The sequence below is a fragment of the Zootoca vivipara genome, chromosome 8, assembly GCF_965207765.1.
Source record: "Zootoca vivipara chromosome 8, rZooViv2.hap1.1, whole genome shotgun sequence".
Lineage (NCBI taxonomy): Eukaryota > Metazoa > Chordata > Lepidosauria > Squamata > Lacertidae > Zootoca > Zootoca vivipara.
Window position 1 is genome coordinate 26,063,319 of NC_142591.1, and position 18,545 is coordinate 26,081,863.

The 18,545-nt window shown below is 42.2% G+C and overlaps 1 protein-coding gene across 1 annotated transcript in view; it reads right to left on the bottom strand.

Moving 5' to 3' along the window:
• LOC118090247 (uncharacterized) overlaps positions 1-18,545 on the bottom strand; it is a gene marked incomplete at its 5' end in the record, with an annotated part of 136,561 nt that overhangs the window by 100,303 nt on the left and 17,713 nt on the right. Inside the window, 4 exons of the mRNA XM_088675166.1 lie at positions 4,476-4,715; positions 7,845-7,959; positions 12,723-12,793; positions 17,879-18,093. Coding sequence (XP_088531292.1) covers positions 4,476-4,715; positions 7,845-7,959; positions 12,723-12,793; positions 17,879-18,093 — 641 coding nt within the window. The remainder of the gene's footprint in view (positions 1-4,475; positions 4,716-7,844; positions 7,960-12,722; positions 12,794-17,878; positions 18,094-18,545) is intronic.

An 18,545-nucleotide genomic window follows, 5' to 3' on the forward strand; every position in this document is an offset into this window, starting at 1 on the left:
CTGTATGCAGCAGGTAACCCATGCCGACACAAACTTTGTCGACATGAGAGAACTATTATTTTTGGAAGGATGTAGCGCTCTGGAACAATATCTCTAATGTATTAGTTACAAGCATGCTGTCTTTCAACATCAGGCATGCATGTTTTATTTTTCACCTTATTTGTCTTGTACCCCAGTTTCTGCATTATAGCCAATGAAAACAAAACTCTACCCTTCACATTAGCCGTCTGGTATTTTCTCCTGTAACAAATCCCAAGGAACGAGCACTACATTTCACCTATCTTAGTCTTTCTGCACTTGCTGGACAACATTTTAAAGAAGGGAAAAAACTAAACTCCCATTTGCTCAGGTGAACTTCTTCTCTAAGGGTCAATCGTAACTTGGCAATATGAGTTTAAGCTGCAAACCAACTTTAATCCACCAAGAACAGGCGTCCCAAATACATTTTGGAATATACACACATATACCTTTCGGTACAGACTACCCATGTCTCCATTCTAGTCTAAGGATTGCTTTTATGCTTTATTTTTATTTCTTATCTCTACGGCACCATCAATTTTGAGGCTCATTACAGAATGGAATAGGCAAAAGGTACGTCCTTGTCCCAAAGAATTTGCTGTTTAAGAGTGAAAGTACATTCTTTGTCACATGAATGTTTTCCCTGAAGTTCCTTTATTGTAATTTAGTAATAGGAGGGGGAGGTTGATTTTGGATGAAGGGCAGTATATAAATTTTAAATAAATAAATCTGAATATTAGAGATGGATGAGAAATTCAGTTCAGTTCGCATTTTAATGTGAACTTGCCTAATTTGTACTTCTGAAAACAATAAATGAGCCAAAATGCAGCTGTCCTTGGAGAGCCACATTTTTTCAAATTTAGCAGTGCATTCCTCCAACCGGGGGGGGGGGGGGAGTGTACAAAAATATGAAGCTATAAGGACCTCCCGGGGCCAAAACAGTACATGCATTGGTGGTCTTGCGCCAATTGGACATGCACAAAATGGTCTCCACCTATATGCATAAAATACACACATTAACTAAAGTAACATACAAATGTTCATCATGTTAGGACAAATTGCAAAAATTGTACACACTAGGCAAAATTGCAAACAAAAATGCACACTAAAATACGGCTGAACTTTTATAAGGACACACACACACACACACACACACACACACACATTTATGAAACTGATCTGGAAACGTGAAGAACTGAACTTAAGACTGAAAAAATAGGAACAGAAAAATCACAGTTGACAGATTCCTTTATTCCTAGTATTTATTCCCCAAAGCAGATTGCATGCTCATAGGCTCTCCTAGCCTCCATTACCCACCGAATAATCTTAGCTTAATGGGGTCTCTACCAGGCATATCTGGGATGCAGGTAGCGCTGTGGGTTAAACCACAGAGCCTAGGGCTTGCCGATCAGAAGGTCGGCGGTTCGAATCCCTGCGGCAGGGTGAGCTCCCGTTGCTCGGTCCCAGCTCCTGCCAACTTAGCAGTTCAAAAGCACATCAAAGTGCAAGTAGATAAATAGGTACCGCTAGAGCGGAAAGGTAAACGGCGTTTCCGTGCGCTGCTCTGGTTCGCCAGAAGTGGCTTTGTCATGCTGGCCACATGACCTGGAAGCTGTACACCGGCTCCCTCGGCCAATAAAGTGAGATGAGCGCCGCAACCCCAGAGTCGGTCACGAATGGACCTAATGGTCAGGGGTCCCTTTACCTTTGCCTTTACCAGGCATATCTACCAAACCAGGGATATCTATGATAGGGAACTAGTCTTCCCTGGAACCTTTTCCAGAAAGGAAAGTACGGTACTTCTGAACATATGTAGGGTGCATTTTGCTCACAGCTGAAACACCAAGCCAAGTGGCCCCAACCCCACTATTTTATAGGGATCATAGCTACAAAATGCACAATAGTTTTGCTATCCGATACTTACAGTGTGTACAGTAATCCACTCTTTTACTGTAATTTAACTATTTCAGCAAAAAAAGCAGAGAAATTACACAGCTAGAACAAGCATGGAACAGGTAAAGATTACACATCTGAAGCACAGCAAAAAGGCTCAGGAAGAGCAAAACTCAGCAAAATCTTTAAGCGGGTTTTTAAAACCTATTTATTTTAAGCTGCTTTTCCTAATTTAGACCTTTATTTGATGAGCTTAAATTAGAGAGCTGTTTTAGAATGTATAGCTCTTTTTTTAGCAGCTGGGATCTATACTGCTGTTTTATTTATTTTTAACTGGCCCTTCTTTTTTAAATAATTGTGTGCTGCTGTTATTTAAGTTGTCTAGATTTGTTTTGAATTGCATTGTGTTTTCAGGATATGCAAACTGCCTAATGTAGATTGCACCAAACACTGTGGCCTATAAATGTAAATAAATAAATAGAAAGAATACAATACTTTTGACAGGGAAATGATGAAAACAAAATTTACATGCACTAAAGCTATAAAACTGTTATTACACTGAGACCAGAAAAGCAAATTATGATCATAAGACTATCCCATTACAGTGGTACCTTGCATTGGGGCCTGTCCGTTGACAGGATTAAGGATCTGGGCCACTGGAAATCTGAAGCATGCAGGGGTTATGTTCAGATGCAGTTGCTAATGTTGTTTTGTTCATTCCTAGGTCCGCCTACCCTGCACATCTGAATAGTCGGGCACAACATTGTCCACTGGGCCAGCAGGAGGGCGGTGGAGTCTGGATTCAGACGCAGGCTCGGACTCCCCGACCACATGTGTGTCTCCTGGGTGTCCAGACAAGGAATGCGTTGGGAGAAGCTTCTCCTGATAGTGCAAGCGAAGGTGTCTGTGGAAGGCACGCCTGCGGCAATGGTGGTGCAGCTGGGTGAGAACGACTTGCCGGAAGCTCCCGGCTTGAGCCTGTGGACCCTCATGCAGGAGGACTTCAAAGAGTTGAAGGCAGCTCTTTCTGGACTCAAATTTTTTTGGTCGCAGCTGTTGCAGCGAGGTGTGTGGCGTGGTAGCGATTCCCAGGTGCCACAGAGAGGGCCAGGAGGCGTATCCAGAGCGCAGTGGCCAAGAACGTTATGGCCTTGGGCCACAAATTACCTTCCGTGATTTGTGGCTGATCGCTGTGTCAACGGGGTTAAGGGATTGGTTATAGGTGTGAGTGGTTGGCGGCGAGCACGGGTGCACGTGTGGCGGATAGGCTCTGGTTCAGTTGATAGGGATGGGAGAACGGTCTTGCCATCCCTATGTGAAGGGTATTCTGTTAAAGGAATCCAGGGACTCAAATGGTTTGGTCAACCCCTGAGAGGGGGTTGTGTGCATGCCTGAGTGCAGGGGGACATCTGGGTGGCGAACATGATATGTTCCCAGCTTTTCGCCTATCCTTGGCTGACCTATGCTGGTGCCCTGGGTCAGCACTACCTGCAAGGGTGCCAGGAGCTAGTCGAACCAGTGCCTATGCAACCACTCACTTTCTGTAATCAATAAAGTTGTGGCCTAAATTCTGCCAAAAACCAAAACAAAAATTTGAGTCAAGTGTGAATTTATTTAGGGGGGAGGTCTCTGGGTCTAAACACACAAAATCATAACATGTATCAATGCATCAGCTCACAGTGGCTGTTCTGCTCTGCTCTCCTCTCCGATCAACAAATGAGCAACAGTTATTCCAGTTGTGAGGAACCACTGACTTTCCAGATGTTGTTGGACTACAACATTAGGGACAATGGTGAGGCATGTTAGAAGTTGTAGTCCAACAACATCTGGAGGGTCACAAATTCCCTATCCATGAATTTATTCACTAAAGCACTGTATATGGCTTTAAATAACAGCAATCGCACGAGGCTCTTTCCGCAGGAATCAAAATCATTCAGGAGCAGGGAGGAAGCTCATGCTTATCAGACAAATTTCTTCCAAATCAAATGATTCAACCAGTTGCAGACATTTGTCTCAATGCCGCCAGAGCAAATGGCACATAACAATTCTGCCCCACGCAGCATGCAACGGGGATCAGAATATCTATGTATACTTCAGTCGCAAAACAGAGCCTCAAGTGTGCTTGGGTTTATTCCAAAATAATCCAAATGCTGCTTTTTTAGCAAATGGGGGTCAATGAAGCTCAAAACTCAGACAAGGATTATATATACACCCACTCATTCATTTATTATTCTAAAGCTACTTTACCCAAATCGAATTACATAGCTGACAAGCTGCATAGATAAGAAAAATGCAGACGAAATCTAAACTCGGCTGACAACGCTGCATGATATAGTACATTATCTCATTTGGCATTTTTCAAATGAGTGGAGGAGGTTGCATTGGGGTGGATGGGGCAGGAAAGACGAGCCTGCAAGTACCTAAACTGTACCTTTAACAGGAACATAACGGACTGTATTCAATATACGTATATGTAGCCCAAAGGAGAAATCACTGAGTGTTTTTTTTTTCTAAATGCTCAACCATCAAAGCAAAAGAGAGCACATTGAAGAAACTTTGCTTACTGTGTGTACACTTTGGTGAAAACAGATCTCCACATCATAGAAATTCCCATGGTGTCTGACGGGCAGTGTGGTTCCAGCCCACTGCTGACCCTCTGCTTTAGACCAGTCAAGCACTTTACCACCAAGCTGTCCGCGGAGGGAAACCTTGAGAACATAGCTGCCTTGTGGCACTTTGTCTTTAACACCACGTAAGCATTTCAGCTGGATCTGAATGGGCTGAGGTTTTTGAGACCAGTCAATCTAACGGAAGAATAGATGGGTGTTAGTGGGGAGAAAATAGAAGAGGAACACACTTGGCTTGCAAAAGTAAGAGCACATAATCAAAAGCGATCTGGTTCTAGTCAGGTCGTGCCTGCTCTTCCCATGGCCTTACCAGGTTTTGTATGAGCAATGAGCTGCACATGCTTATGAATGCCATTCAGATCTTCTGGGGTTTTCAAATGCATGTGCCCAGTGCATGTAGGGATGTTGAAGACTTGTGTGTGCAAATTCAGACCCTCCCCACTTTAAGCCACCAAATTCTTCTTGTCAGCGTTTGAATAAAGCTACAGTCAGCAAACTCTGTCTGCACAGGTAAGGAATTCTAGATGATATTTGTATCTCCTCATTCACCGCTTTGGATCATACATACCCCATGGTGTTTTTCTGTAAAACTACAAATTCCATCTACTAAATAATAATAATAATAATAATAATAATAATAATAATAATTTATTATTTATACCCCGCCTATCTGGCTGGGTTTCCCCAGCCACTCTGGGCGGCTTGCAACAGAAAAATAAATTACAGTAATCTATTAAACATTAAAAGCCTCCCTAAACAGGGCTGCCTTCAGATGTCTTCTAAAAATCTGGTAGCTGTTTTTCTCTTTGACATCTGATGGGAGGGCGTTCCGCAGGGTGGGCGGCACTACCAAGAAGGCCCTCTGCCTGGTTCCCTGCAACTTGGCTTCTCACAACGAGGGAACCGCCAGAAGGCCTTCGGTGCTGGACCTAAGTGTCAAGGCAGAACGATGGGGGTGGAGATGCTCCTTCAGGTATACTGGACCGAGGCCGTTTAGGGCTTTAAAGGTCAGCACCAACACTTTGAATTGTGCCCAGAAACAATGCTGGCCTGTCTCTTACACAATCATTTCACTGATTCTGAAATTAAAGAGTTGGGTCAAGAGGCACCCTAATCTTGCAGGGGATTTGTGAGTTGATTATGGTCCCGGGTTTGTGTTATGGGGTCAGGTTTATACACCCCTGTGCCACACCTGCCTGAGAGCATGCAGTTGCGGGAGGGTGAAATGATATCATCACATCTGCATTTCTCCGCTACCCACAAGCAATGGGCAACAGCACACTTTTCCTGACATGAAGGCATACTGCTGGCAGCTTTTCACAATTTGTTCTATGGCTATGATGGCTAGAAGTGGGGGAAGTTTCAAGAAAGCCCTGGGGTCACATTGAATTTCTCACACACTGCATTCCCTTTGAATAGGCAGCAGGCAGGTGGGCCTCCAGTAGGTTCCTTGCAGCCTTCATGCAGGACATTCAAGAGGAGGAAGGGGAGGGCCCGGGCCAATCCAGTATCGCTTGGATCCTGAGCTGGCCCAATGCCATCACATGGTGGCAACCAAGTACAATTGCAGGTGCAGCAATCTGCCTTCTGCACATGAACTCTCCTGACCAGGAGGCTCAGTGAAGCTATGGATGTGGCAGCAGCCCCACTATTAAGTTCACTGGGTAGCAGCTGGGGTTAGGACTCCACCACAAATCACCACAGTAGCCATTTGGAGCGTTTCCTTGCTCATTCCAAGGTAAAGCAACCAGTTGTGAGAGAAGGTACCACACAGTACACAGCATATTATTTTAATATGCTTCACTTGCCAAAGTGTTTCAAAGCCTCATGATCCAAGCCCATAGTGGCCAATAATCTCCCTCCTTTTTTTTTAATTCAACCTTGGATTTATACTGAAAGAGACAACATATTTCCATATAGATAGAAAGCTTGTGGAGTTTAAATTAAGCAGTTAAATAAACACATGAAGCAGTTAAACCTCTTCTGGGTTTTTTTTTTCCTCAACGCAAACCGTACTTAACAAACTAATCTGAATGACAATTATTTTAATTTAAATGAGAAAAATAATAATTAACAATGGAGATTTAACCTTAATATTTTTGACTATATATATATATACACACACACACATGAGAAAAATTAACATTATGTGAATGAAGAAATAAGACAATCTTTCTAAAACCTCAAGGCAGGATTACTGATGCAGGCAGTCTGAGTTATTAAACACATTCTAAATTAAACGCCTCTATGAATTTTATACTGAAATATATTTTGATAGTTTTGCATGCCAAATGTGACATTTTATATTTCAGATTCATCCTCTGTAGTAATTTTGGAAATGTCATACAAACAAAGATTTTGTCATTTACCAATGGAATTACTATGCATGGCCAGTTAGCCCTCTCTCTTTCTGGCTCTCCTAGTTGTTTCAAGTCAGCAAGCCATAAAAAATCTTTATCTCTCTGAAACACAGCAATTTGGAAGATAATCGAATAGTGACTGGGGGGCAAAAACGCCAGTCTGAGGAATTATACCACAATCTCTCTTGCATTTACAACCTTCCCTCAAAGCGAGTGTCAGTTGAGTAGGAAAAGGAGATAGGAGATTCATCATATCTCAAGCTTGTCTCATTTACATGGTGGCGCAACGCCGCCTTCCCTCATCTCCCCCAGAAAGACTTTGCTTGGCCAGTGCCGAGGAAGTGTTTTGAAGAACTCCAGCCTTGCCCAAATGATTCATCGTTAATGCTTTTAGACATTCTATTTAAGCATCCAGTTGCATCTGCTGGGATGCATACGTTTAATCCTGATGAAAAACTAATACGTTTATTTTTAAAAATGGGAAGGGAAGGGATTTCATATGAGGGAGTGAATATAATTGATCTAGTCAGTTTGCAATTTACATTAGGAAAAAGAGTAAAGGTAAAGGTAAAGGGACCCCTGACCATTAGGTCCAGTCGTGACCGACTCTGGGGTTGCGGTGCTCATCTCGCATTATTGGCCGAGGGAGCCGGCGTACAGCTTCCAAGTCATGTGGCCAGCATGACAAAGCCGCTTCTGGCGAACCAGAGCAGCACATGGAAACTCCGTTTACCTTCCTGCTGCAGCGGTACCTATTTATCTACTTGCACTTTGACGTTCTTTTGAACTGCTAGGTTGGCAGGAGCTGGGACCGAGCAACGGGAGCACACCCCGTCGCAGGGATTCGAACCGCTGACCTTCTGCTCGGCAAGCTCCAGGCTCTGTGGTTTAACCCACAGCACCACCTGTGTCCCAGGAAAAAGAGTAGACACACACAAAGACTCACCTCCCAGCAAAGACCTGCTGCTCCATTAGATCCATTATTCAGTCCTGCAAGGTTACTAGACTTGGCTGCAGTTCCTTCATTCGGTGCTGCTTTCAATGCCCGACTTTCTTCCTTGCTTCAGTGGCAAAGGGAAAGTGAGGGTAGGAAATTTAATAGAATGCATAAATTAAAGAAAGTGTTGACCCTTGAATCCTACATGCATTTTAATGCATTCCTTAAATATGTTTTTTTTTTTAAAGAATGCGGCAGTGAAGGGAGTATTGCTGTTCAGGGCAGATGGATATTTAGCTTTTGACAGGTAGAGAAGGAATAAAATGGGATGACTTTGGTAATGGCACAACTTCCATTTGTCAGTCTAGACTGGTGCCAAAAACACAATGGGCCACAATCCAGCAAGCACTTTAAGCTCATATTTACTGGCCCATGGCCATGAGGTTTCGCTTACAGGACCCAGGGAGCCAAAACAGGCTTGTACACCAGACAGAGCAGGAAATTGGTGCTGGAGCGACAGCAGAGCATGGACAGAGGAACCACCAGTCAACTGGTGCTGCGGCAACATCACAACTTGGAAAGAGAAGCCACCAGTGAACTGGTGCTGGAACAACAGCACAGCATGAATGGAGATACCACCCACATGTGCATAGAAACAGGCCAGCTATCTTCACGGCCAAACTAGAGTGTGACCATCCACTTCCATTGAGAAGAAGTAGCGTCAAGCTATGAAACACTTCTTCTCACATCATAAATACTTGATATATGGTGGTGGTGGAGGAGGGGGCTTAGAGGAGGGGTTTAAGAATATTTGAAAGGATTCTGAAATGAACCCTCCGTGTTCAGGAGCTGTTTACCTCTGGATATCAGTCACTAAGAATAGATCAAACAAGAGGGGTGTGGGATGTAATCCACTGGAGCAGTCAAGTACAACACTTCCTGTTTGCTTAGAATGAACTTGCATGGGGAATGTTGGTCCAGCCTGCTGAACTTCCTGTTACACCTGGCTGGAGCATCCTTCCTTTTGCATGTGACTAGTAGGTGGGCGTGACCTTTCCAGACCTGGTAAAAGGCCAAGTCACGTAGCCACCTTCCTTCTTTTTCATCCTGCCTGCTTCCTGCTTCACCTGGACTGCACTGCTGGCTGTCAGCCAGCAGTCCCTAGGTTATCTCCCATATGGGGTAAACTTGTTTGTACATATTTGTAACTTTAAGCCTAAAGCCTGCCTTCAGGAATCACACTGTGCTCTGCCTGATCGCGAGTAAAACTACTTTTTGTTACTTATGAATAAGACTGTTGTTTCTTTATTCTTTTAGGAGACTCTTAAGAGACTTGCACGAGTCTGCAACCAGCTTTCTTGGTGTGTAAAAATGCACTCTGCTGTGTGAAGAAACTTGCTAGCGTGAGTTAGGAAGGATAATATTAATCAATATCGTATATCATCTCCTGTTACCCACAACATTCCCACAAGGGGCAGGACATCACCTTTTTGAGAGAGAGACAGCAAGAGTATAGTATATATATATTACAGAAAGAGATGACTGTGTTCAGTTTCAGACAATTTCTCATCCAAACTCTTGCTGGAAACCTGCAAACCAGCAATATATATTCCTATAAGCAGTTACTTGGAAGATTGTAAAGCCTCACACTCAACCTAGTTTGACCAAAAAGGGCTGACTGTTTTTATTTATTTATTTTAAAATGATTGTGTGAATCATCTCCAAAGACTAATAATGAACAAGGGGAAATCTTGCAGCCGTTTTTTTCTGCACACTGACCCAACTAAAAAGCTTCCCTAAAGCTGGCACAAGATAAACCAAGTATCTGTGTTCCTAAAATCAGTCTGTGGCTTCAGATGACTATCACAGGGTCTGGGTCAGTTCATATGGGGAGAGGCAGTCCTTGAGGGATTGTGGTCCTGAACCATTTAAAGCTTTATAGATCAAAACCAGAACTTTTAACTGGGCCCGGAAACTAATTGGCAGTTGGGCCAGGTTTGTCATTATATGCTCAAATTGCCTTAACCGCGATGAGCAACCTGGCCGCTGGATTCTGTACCACTTGAAGTTTCCGAATTGTCTTCAGAGGCAGCCCCACATTTAATATATTGCAGTAATCTAACCTCTAGCTTAGATCAGGGCCATCTTGAGCAGATCGCGCGCCCTGGTGCTGAGGGGCGGAGATCGCTCCGCCGCCCGCCCCGCCCTCGCAGGGCGCAATTGGTTTCCTTCCCAGGCCAGCGCCCAGCTTACCAGCCCCGCGCCATGGTGCACTGCACCACCAGGGGTCTATGAAGAGCCGGCCCTGGGTTAGATGAAGCATGACCTCAGAAGAAGCTGCCTGGTATATCACAAGTACATATTCCACAAGTAAGCATTTACAAATGTAATAGTAAAGTGTGCCTCAAATTTTAATTGCAGGGGATGGAGAGAGAAAATGCTTCAGCCATCGAGAGTATGGGAAACACAGTCCTAAATAAACACCTCAGGATTTTTTCGGCATCCCTTTCTAGCTTGACCTGAAGGTTAGACAAAGCTTAACCTAATTTGCCCTAAAAGTGGAATTGAGTCAACTTGTATTGTGAACTTTACTATTTAAAAGAGAAAATCTCTTTTCCTAGGAAGAATGGTCTGTTTGAAACTTTGTACTTATTTAGTTTCCTCATGATGGAAATTATTTCACTTAATTTGGTTAGAGCTACATTGACACAGGGGTTCATTAGGACACCCATTTGCTTGCAATTCAATTTAAAATTAAATACACTTTGTTGTGGATTTTATTACTTTTAAACTACTGTATCTATTGCCTTTATTAGCAGCTAATACACAATTATGAAGGTAAACAGTTTTCATTACACTGTTTGATCTCTTTTAGGGGTGCAACATTTTTCTCCTTTTTCTTTCACATAGCCAGAAGTTGAATTCTGGTGAATAGCAATCAATTTAGCCTCTTTTCCTACCGGTGAAACCTCATACGCATTTTGAATTGCCATAGTAATACATTTTGGCTATCTTCTCAAATTTTGCCAGTTCTATTATTGGAAAGACAATGGAGATTACAGGGTCAGCATAACTGATTATCTTTCAGCTGTAGGTTAAGTGAGGGTTATGAGGGTGCAGATTTGGATTTAAATATTTGCCTCCCCACTTTTTGTTTGCTGAGGGTTAACTACGTTTCAGAACTGGCTTTCTCATCAGTAGGTGTCACTATAGTCCTATTTGCACAGCTAAGAGTACCATGCTAGAGCACTGAGTGGCAAAAATAAAGGAGGAAACAGCCCAGGAATACAGATGGTCTTCCACTCATCTCTCTGGTAAAGAGCGAAGAAACCTGTCCAGTTCTGTGGTACTAGATTGTGCTTATTTTCTATAAAATGTCAACCATTGCTATTATTTATTTTGTTAAGTTGCTCTATCTTGTCCAAGGCAACCCAAAGCGACTTACAACAATTATGGGGAAGACAGGCTAGATAAAGGAGGTGAGGTGACCTACTGTTCTGAAACATAGTAGAAGACATTTTCTAATTTTGAACACAGAAGTATCTAAGGCCTATAAGGAAGGCTAAAAATGTACCCAGCCATTTAGGTTTCTGTAAATGAGGCACTGCTGCTACTATGTTGTTCTAGCTGAATTCACAATCACAGAATCATCTGGAGAGTGATTCCTTAGCCTAAGAAACCTTGTCCCATTCCTAATTGGATTGTGCTCTCCAATTCATTAAGCACTGCAAGTACAGGAGAGAGTATACCGCAGCATGCTAGTTTAGGTGGGAAAGATGAGGCTTTTGACACGGTAATACAGAACAAAAACCACTAAAGCAAGTGGTATGTTTAATAATGAAAACCCTAATCTTTCAAAGAAGCAAGCCATGTCACACCACCTATATTCCTCTGTATCAGCAGCCGCCTCTATTACCAGTAGAGCCACAATCCTGGTACCAGTTACACAGCAGATAATCAGGATGGAGATGGGGCAAGGCTGTGTTGGAGTCAAGACTGCCCTGAGACTGCATGGATGGACCAGTGGGAGTGTTTGATTGGTTCTGCCAATGTGTCTGTGGAACCCCAATACAGCTTCAGCTTCGCCATTGTCCCACCCCACCCAGACAAGCTGCAGTGTCACCCAGGGATGGGAGGTGGGCCCCATAGCTCTGCCTCACCACACCAAGCATTACTGCCCTGCACTAGGGCCCATAGAAACCAGCATTACAATTTCTCATGGTTTAAGCCACGGTCAACTGCACTCAAGTTTTAACAAAAGTTAAATACTAAAGTTGATGTCAGGGGCTGGTCTGGATCAGAAGATTGGGGAATGCAATCACAGGGAGATCAGCTCCTAACAGAAGAGGAGGGGGGATATTCGCCCGCCCACCCACCCCTGCTTCCAGCATTTCCAGAAGCAGAGAGACAGGCAGACACAGAAGCTGCTCAGTTGAGAGAGGAGCTACCCAGCTATGAGATAGTAGCTAAGCAACCAGAAGGAAGGGAGCAGCTGGGCGATACATCAATAGAGAGTGGGGGGGGGAACCCCTCCCTTCCCCCTGAACTTGGAGGTCCAAGCATGTCACAGCACAAAGGAGACACAGGGGGGAGGAACTTCCGTTGGCACGCTTCTTGCTGTGGAAGTGGGGAGGAGTCAGAGTAAGCAACTGATAGCCTTGTGAAGGGTTGCCTGTCTGTGGTTGCAAAATAATGCTGTAGTAAAAGGACTATAAATCTACCAAACGCTCCGTTAATTCTTATAGTTGAGCTACCAGAAGGGAGAGAGGAACTCCCATACTTGACAGTTGCTAGCAAAGGTTTTACGTTAATAGCAGTGGTATATATAGGAAGATTCTCAGGTAGAAAGCAATGGAAGGGGTAAAGACTTCTGTTACTAATACATACCTTTGAAAGATTTTAGGAAGCCGCCTTCTGAACTCTTGTGTGCGCTGGAAAATGCCTTTATGTTTTAAACCCTATACAAAAAAACATTTGAACTTTTAGAATTCTAATAAGCATATTTTTTTAGTATAACAATTTTTTGCACATTTTCATAAAGACATTGACATAATTTTAAAAGACTATCTTCCCTTCCACCTATAATATGCATGTTTTTGATATAGTTCTCTTACACACCCAAACGGGGCATTATGATAATTGTGTGAGTACAGTTAATGTGTCTAGTTCTTAACTGAAATAGTAACTGTGACTAGGGCAGGGTGGGTGGACCAGAACTGAGACCGGCGCATTGGGAAGGTTTAAACCCTTACTGTATATGTACTGTTATCCTGATTAAACCCCAACAGCTATTATTTGCCCTGGGAACAACCTTACATTGATTTCAATTGAATCTTTTTGGTACATATAGTATAGCTATTGAGTGATCATAAAAATTTACAAAAAACAACACTTCTGTCTTCAGAAAAAGAAAATCAGCATGTACACATTTCTATCACTTCTCTTCAACAAATCCCCAATTCAGTTATGTAAATTGCAATATAAAACTGTTCGTTTCGGGCTTGTACAAGATAAAGAAGATGCAAGTAGTTTAAAAATACTAATATTTCCCTCACGAGAAAGCAATTTCTGTAGTCAGAATATTCACTAGAATACAGCATGCAGACTTGTGGGGGGGTTGTGTGTGTGTTTTGTGTGTGTGTGTGTGAAGCTATTGTGCTGATGTTCTGTACATGTTGTTACGTTGCTCGTCAACACTTAGGAAGAAACTTTCTGAGGAAATCTTCATGTCTTCCATATACTAATATTAACAGCATTAATATTAATAAAAGCATGCTTTGGGCACTGCATATTGAACTCTACAATGTCTTTATAGGAAGCCATTTTCTAATACAGATAGTTGCTGGAGATATGTTGTTGGAAATAACTGCTGAGGCATAAGATGTGAGCATATGCAGTTATTTTTTTCTTTGTGGTCTGAAGCTGTTGTCTGTATTAATTTTAAATTGGCAAAACCCTTGATATCTGAGGATGTTTGTGTATGTTGAAATTATATTCCTGTAGTATGGGTGTTAATGGAAGGATAACAAAAATGGGTTTGGGGAGCCTTTGTGGTCACCAAGAGACTTAGACTGAGGCTGGAAGGATAAACACCCACCACTTCCTTAAAATGTAGAACCCATGCTACATTTTAATGTACTTTTTATAAACTCAACTTGGTTTGGACATTTGGCAAGAATATATCAAGCCATAAGTGTAAACTAAGATGGATGACCATTTTATTATTATTAACGCGAGCCGATGGGTCCCCCCCCTTTATTCAAATTCTTTTTTTAATAAATTCGCAATAAAAAAGTGGTTTTCCGCTTGCCCTACTCCTTTGCCAGGGAAATCCCACTCTTTATCAGAGCAAAGGTCAATCCAGAGAAAACCTGAATTGCCATTTTGCCTGCTTGAACACTAAAGAGTGGTTTTCCTAAAGGCAGCCCTGCTGAGGGAAGTTTTTAATCTGTGATATTTTAATGTATTTTGTTATTTGTTGGAAGCCGCCCAGAGTGGCCGGGGAAACCTAGCCAGATGTGCAGGGTATAAATAAATAAATAAATAATTTCCCTTGGAAAAAGCAACAGGGCAAGGCTGTGGACTCTCCTTCATTGGAGGTTTTTAAGTAGAGATTGGGTAGCCATCTGTTTTGGAGAGTGTCATTGGGTTGTTCTTGTTTTTATTTTGATTATGTATTCTGTGTTTTTATATCATGATTTTATCCTGTGAACCGCCCTGAGACCTGCGGGTACAGGGCAGTATACAAATTTAATGAATTATTGTTATTATTTTAGTTGAGATTCCTGCATTGCAAGGGGTTGGACTAGATGACTCTTAGGGTCCTTTCCAACTCTATGATTCTATGATAAGAGGAAGTGTGAATAAGCTCAGAGTTAAACCAAAATGGACAGAAAAATGGTGGATACCTTACACCATGTCTACTCAGACATTAGGCAATTCTGTGGGCTTAAACCCAGGTAATTAGGATTAGAGCAGGGCTTCCCAAACTAAGGCCCGGGGGCCAGATGCGGCCCAATCGCCTTCTAAATCCGGCTCGCGGACGGTTCAGAAATCAGCATGTTTTTACATGAGTAGAATGTGTCCTTTTATTTTAAATGCATCTCTGGGTTATTTGTGGGGCATAGGAATTCGTTCATATTTTTCCCCAAAATATAGTCCGCCCCCCCACAAGGTCTGAGGGACAGTGGCCTGGCCCCCTGCTGAAAAAGTTTGCTGACCCCCTGGATTAGAGTGTACTCTTAGGTTGCAAACATACTTACCTGGGTTTAAGTCTCATTGAATTGAACAGAACTTCTCAATAACTACACTGTCAAATCATGCTATCAAACTCATTAATGACATGAAAGCATAATTAGAAGTATTATTTTTCACATATATAGATATTTCTAGATGTTTATTTATGTCTGTTTTATTTGTGTGATATTTGCGAATAAAAAGGCAGGGTTTTGAAAATGAATTCAGATGGGAAACTACATCAAAGGGCTGGTGGAATACAGGTTCTTCTCAAAACTACAAAACAAAACACAGAGGATATATCTGCTTGACTATCTGATTATCTGAATATAAAACAGTTTGGGGATCTTTGAATACTACTGTACAGTAGAGGCAAAATTGTTTGGTTCAGGGAGAGATAAAGGCGCTAACATTATGCATCTCTGGTGTTTCCCACTGTCAAAACCAGAGCAATATATATTTTACCACTAGCTTATTTTTAGATTGTTCTATCTTTGCATATCTTTCTATTTTAAGGGGTAGTGGTATGTCCAAGTGGAGAAGATTGCAGACAATCGTGGCAGGAGGTAGAAACCCCCAAGGTATCATGTTAAGTAATGTAATACCTTTGAGTCAGTACCTGAAGGCAAGTGACAAATCAATTAAGACTACCATAAAAAGGTAAAAACCCAATTAAATAATTATCTCTTCCACTTGCGACTATTAAGAGCTAATTAAATTCTATATGTTCTATTACATGTGGATTCAAACCCTCCCTTGCCAGTTAAGGAAAGGTATTCAATGGTTACAGATGAGACTTCATAAACATTCAAATGCCTATTGTGATAGGCTACGGCATGGGACTTTGTGGTAAAAATTAGCTTTTACTGATGGCTGCATTTAAAAAAAAAAATTAAATCAAACCCGTGTATATCTCATGGCATAAAAAGGCATTAGACTGAGAATTTATTGCTTCTATGTATTTGTTAGACTGTGTACCGTAGTATCATAATTATTATTTTTCATAACATGATGATGCTCTTGAAAAGTTTAAAGATTTTTAGTGTTATATTTAAGGGACAGAATTTTATTTCACAACATTACGGTATTATATTGTTGTTCTGTTGTTGTTATATGATTTTATGTGATGCTTATACAAGGTCCCCCAGGCAACTCACAATTATAGACATTTGTTTATTTTATTTTACTGATTATTAAATGTTCCTCTCTCCTTTTCTCCTAAAGGAGCTCAGGATGGTAAGCATCAAATGATAAAACGATATAAACATTTTAAAAGCATGCAATATTACAATGTAAAAATTTTAAATGCATCAGTTAAACATTGCAATCACCTAAACCCTTAATAACCAAACCTCTCTTGGAGCTCAGAATTGTATAACTCACAGAGCCTTTGTTTGTTTGTTTGTTTATTAAAGATTTTCTTGATTTACAAAAATATGTGCAATGTCTCTCATAACATTTTTACAAATCAGTTTCATTTGTTGAGACATTGGGAAGAAAAGGGGAAAAGAGGTAGATGGGGAAAAGATGGGTGGGGGTGGGGTGAGGGTGGGTGACGATGTTTCTATTTTACTTAATTTATGTGGGGTTTTTTGTCAGCGTTGCTTGTGCAGGTTCTCTGCTGTTCGCTTGTGTTCCCTTTGGAGGTAAGAAACGTTGGGGTTGGCCTAGGGTATGGTTGTTCATTTGTGGTTGGCTGTGGTGATCTTTGTTTCGTGTGTGAGTGGGGTGGGTGGGTGTTTTGGACGACAACCATACGAGAAATATGTAAAATAACCAAGCAAACATTAGAAATAACCCCAGAACTGGCCTTACTAAACATCTTCCAAGACAATAATGCCCACTTACACCACAAAGAACTCATAACCCATTTAATCTCAGTAGCCAGAAACACCATGACCAGACACTGGAGAGACCTTAGCTGCCAAGTATCCCGTTTTTCGCGGGAAACCCCCGGATTTTAATCTGTTTCCTGCTGTTCTCCCAAATGGAGAAAAATCCCGGAAATCCCCTGGATTTGCTACCTGCCAGGGAGCCTCCATTTTGGGTGCCACTCTTCCCATGTGTGGGCACCGGAAATCGAGCAGAGCAGCACCGGAAGTCGCTTCTACGCGCTGCTGATCCTGCATTTTTCAGCGGGAGACTTGGCAGGTATGGGAGATACCTGTCAGGAGTAAGCATGGACCAATGGCACCAAATAATATGGGAAACAGCCTTACTAGAAAAATTAACCAATAAGCTGAAACTGACACGGGGACAAATAGAAGAAGACAGCCTCACCCCAGTATGGCTCCACAGAGCCCTTGTTCATGGATAAAGCAGCCCCTCTCAGTAGCAGCTCGTAGGGCAAGAGAAGAATGGAGCAGTGTTACTTAAGTGGCTTCCTAATGGGGACGTCACTGCCAGTAACCAAGAGAGAGAGGAGTAAGGCAGCAGAAGGACACAGCGGTGGGAGTGGTGGGTTGGCTTCGCTGCTATGACTTCACTTTGCCCCTTCATCCTCTGCTACATGACCCATCTTTGTCAGGCTTTCCCCAACCATGACCACCATAACTGGGTGCCCCATTCCTCCATGCTTTTCCTGTCCAGAGCAATCCCATGATCCAAGGGAAGGAACCCCTGCAAACAGCATCTCTGTCTTCTTCTCTTTTTTTGTCTTTTTTTGTCTTTTTCAGTTTATTGGCTCTCATCCAACCCATCCCCCTCGGCTCTCTGCCAAAAGATGTTCATTTTTCTGTCGCCACAGAGCATGTTTAAGAGCCCGTTGGGTGTACTCTCCCTTAGGGGTGTTGGTACTCGGCGCTCACCTGTTTCAGTGGAAAGTTGTCAAGGAGAATAATCTCGTCTTGGACACTCTTCTCAAACTGCTCGATGTAAGGGAGTGTGTCTTCATCATCACCTTCCTCACAAAGTCCACTTGTCTTGGTAAAGCCAGCAGGCCACACAGAATCTAAAGCGTCTTCATCTGGTTTTTCTAGAAAAAGAAAGAATGCAGTAGATTCTTTTTGCCGGGAGAAATTCTCTCTCTCGCAATTTGTAGTTCTAAGATACTGTTCACATCCAACAAGATGCAATACACGACAAAATAAGTTTAATTTTAAAATGTCGCTGTAGGAATGTTATGGATGTATACAGTGGTGCAGCAAAAAGAACGGTAACACCTTGCCGCGTTGACTGATTAGTATCATGCCTGGCAAAGTCATTTGACTCAAACTTTCAAGCAACCAGCAAAGACAAGAAAAGGGCACATAAACATGTGGAGTGGAACGATGAAGCTTCAGCATGCCTTTCAGCGATGGATGAGTGAATCTGTCAATTTCAGTTTCTCTCTGTTTCTCATTTTTTTTCCAATCTTAAATTTGGCTCTCCACATTCCACATCAATATACACATTTTTGTATACAATTTCCCATAACAGAATTCATTTCTGTATGTTATTTTCACCCAGTGCTTTTTTTCTGGGGGGACATACCCA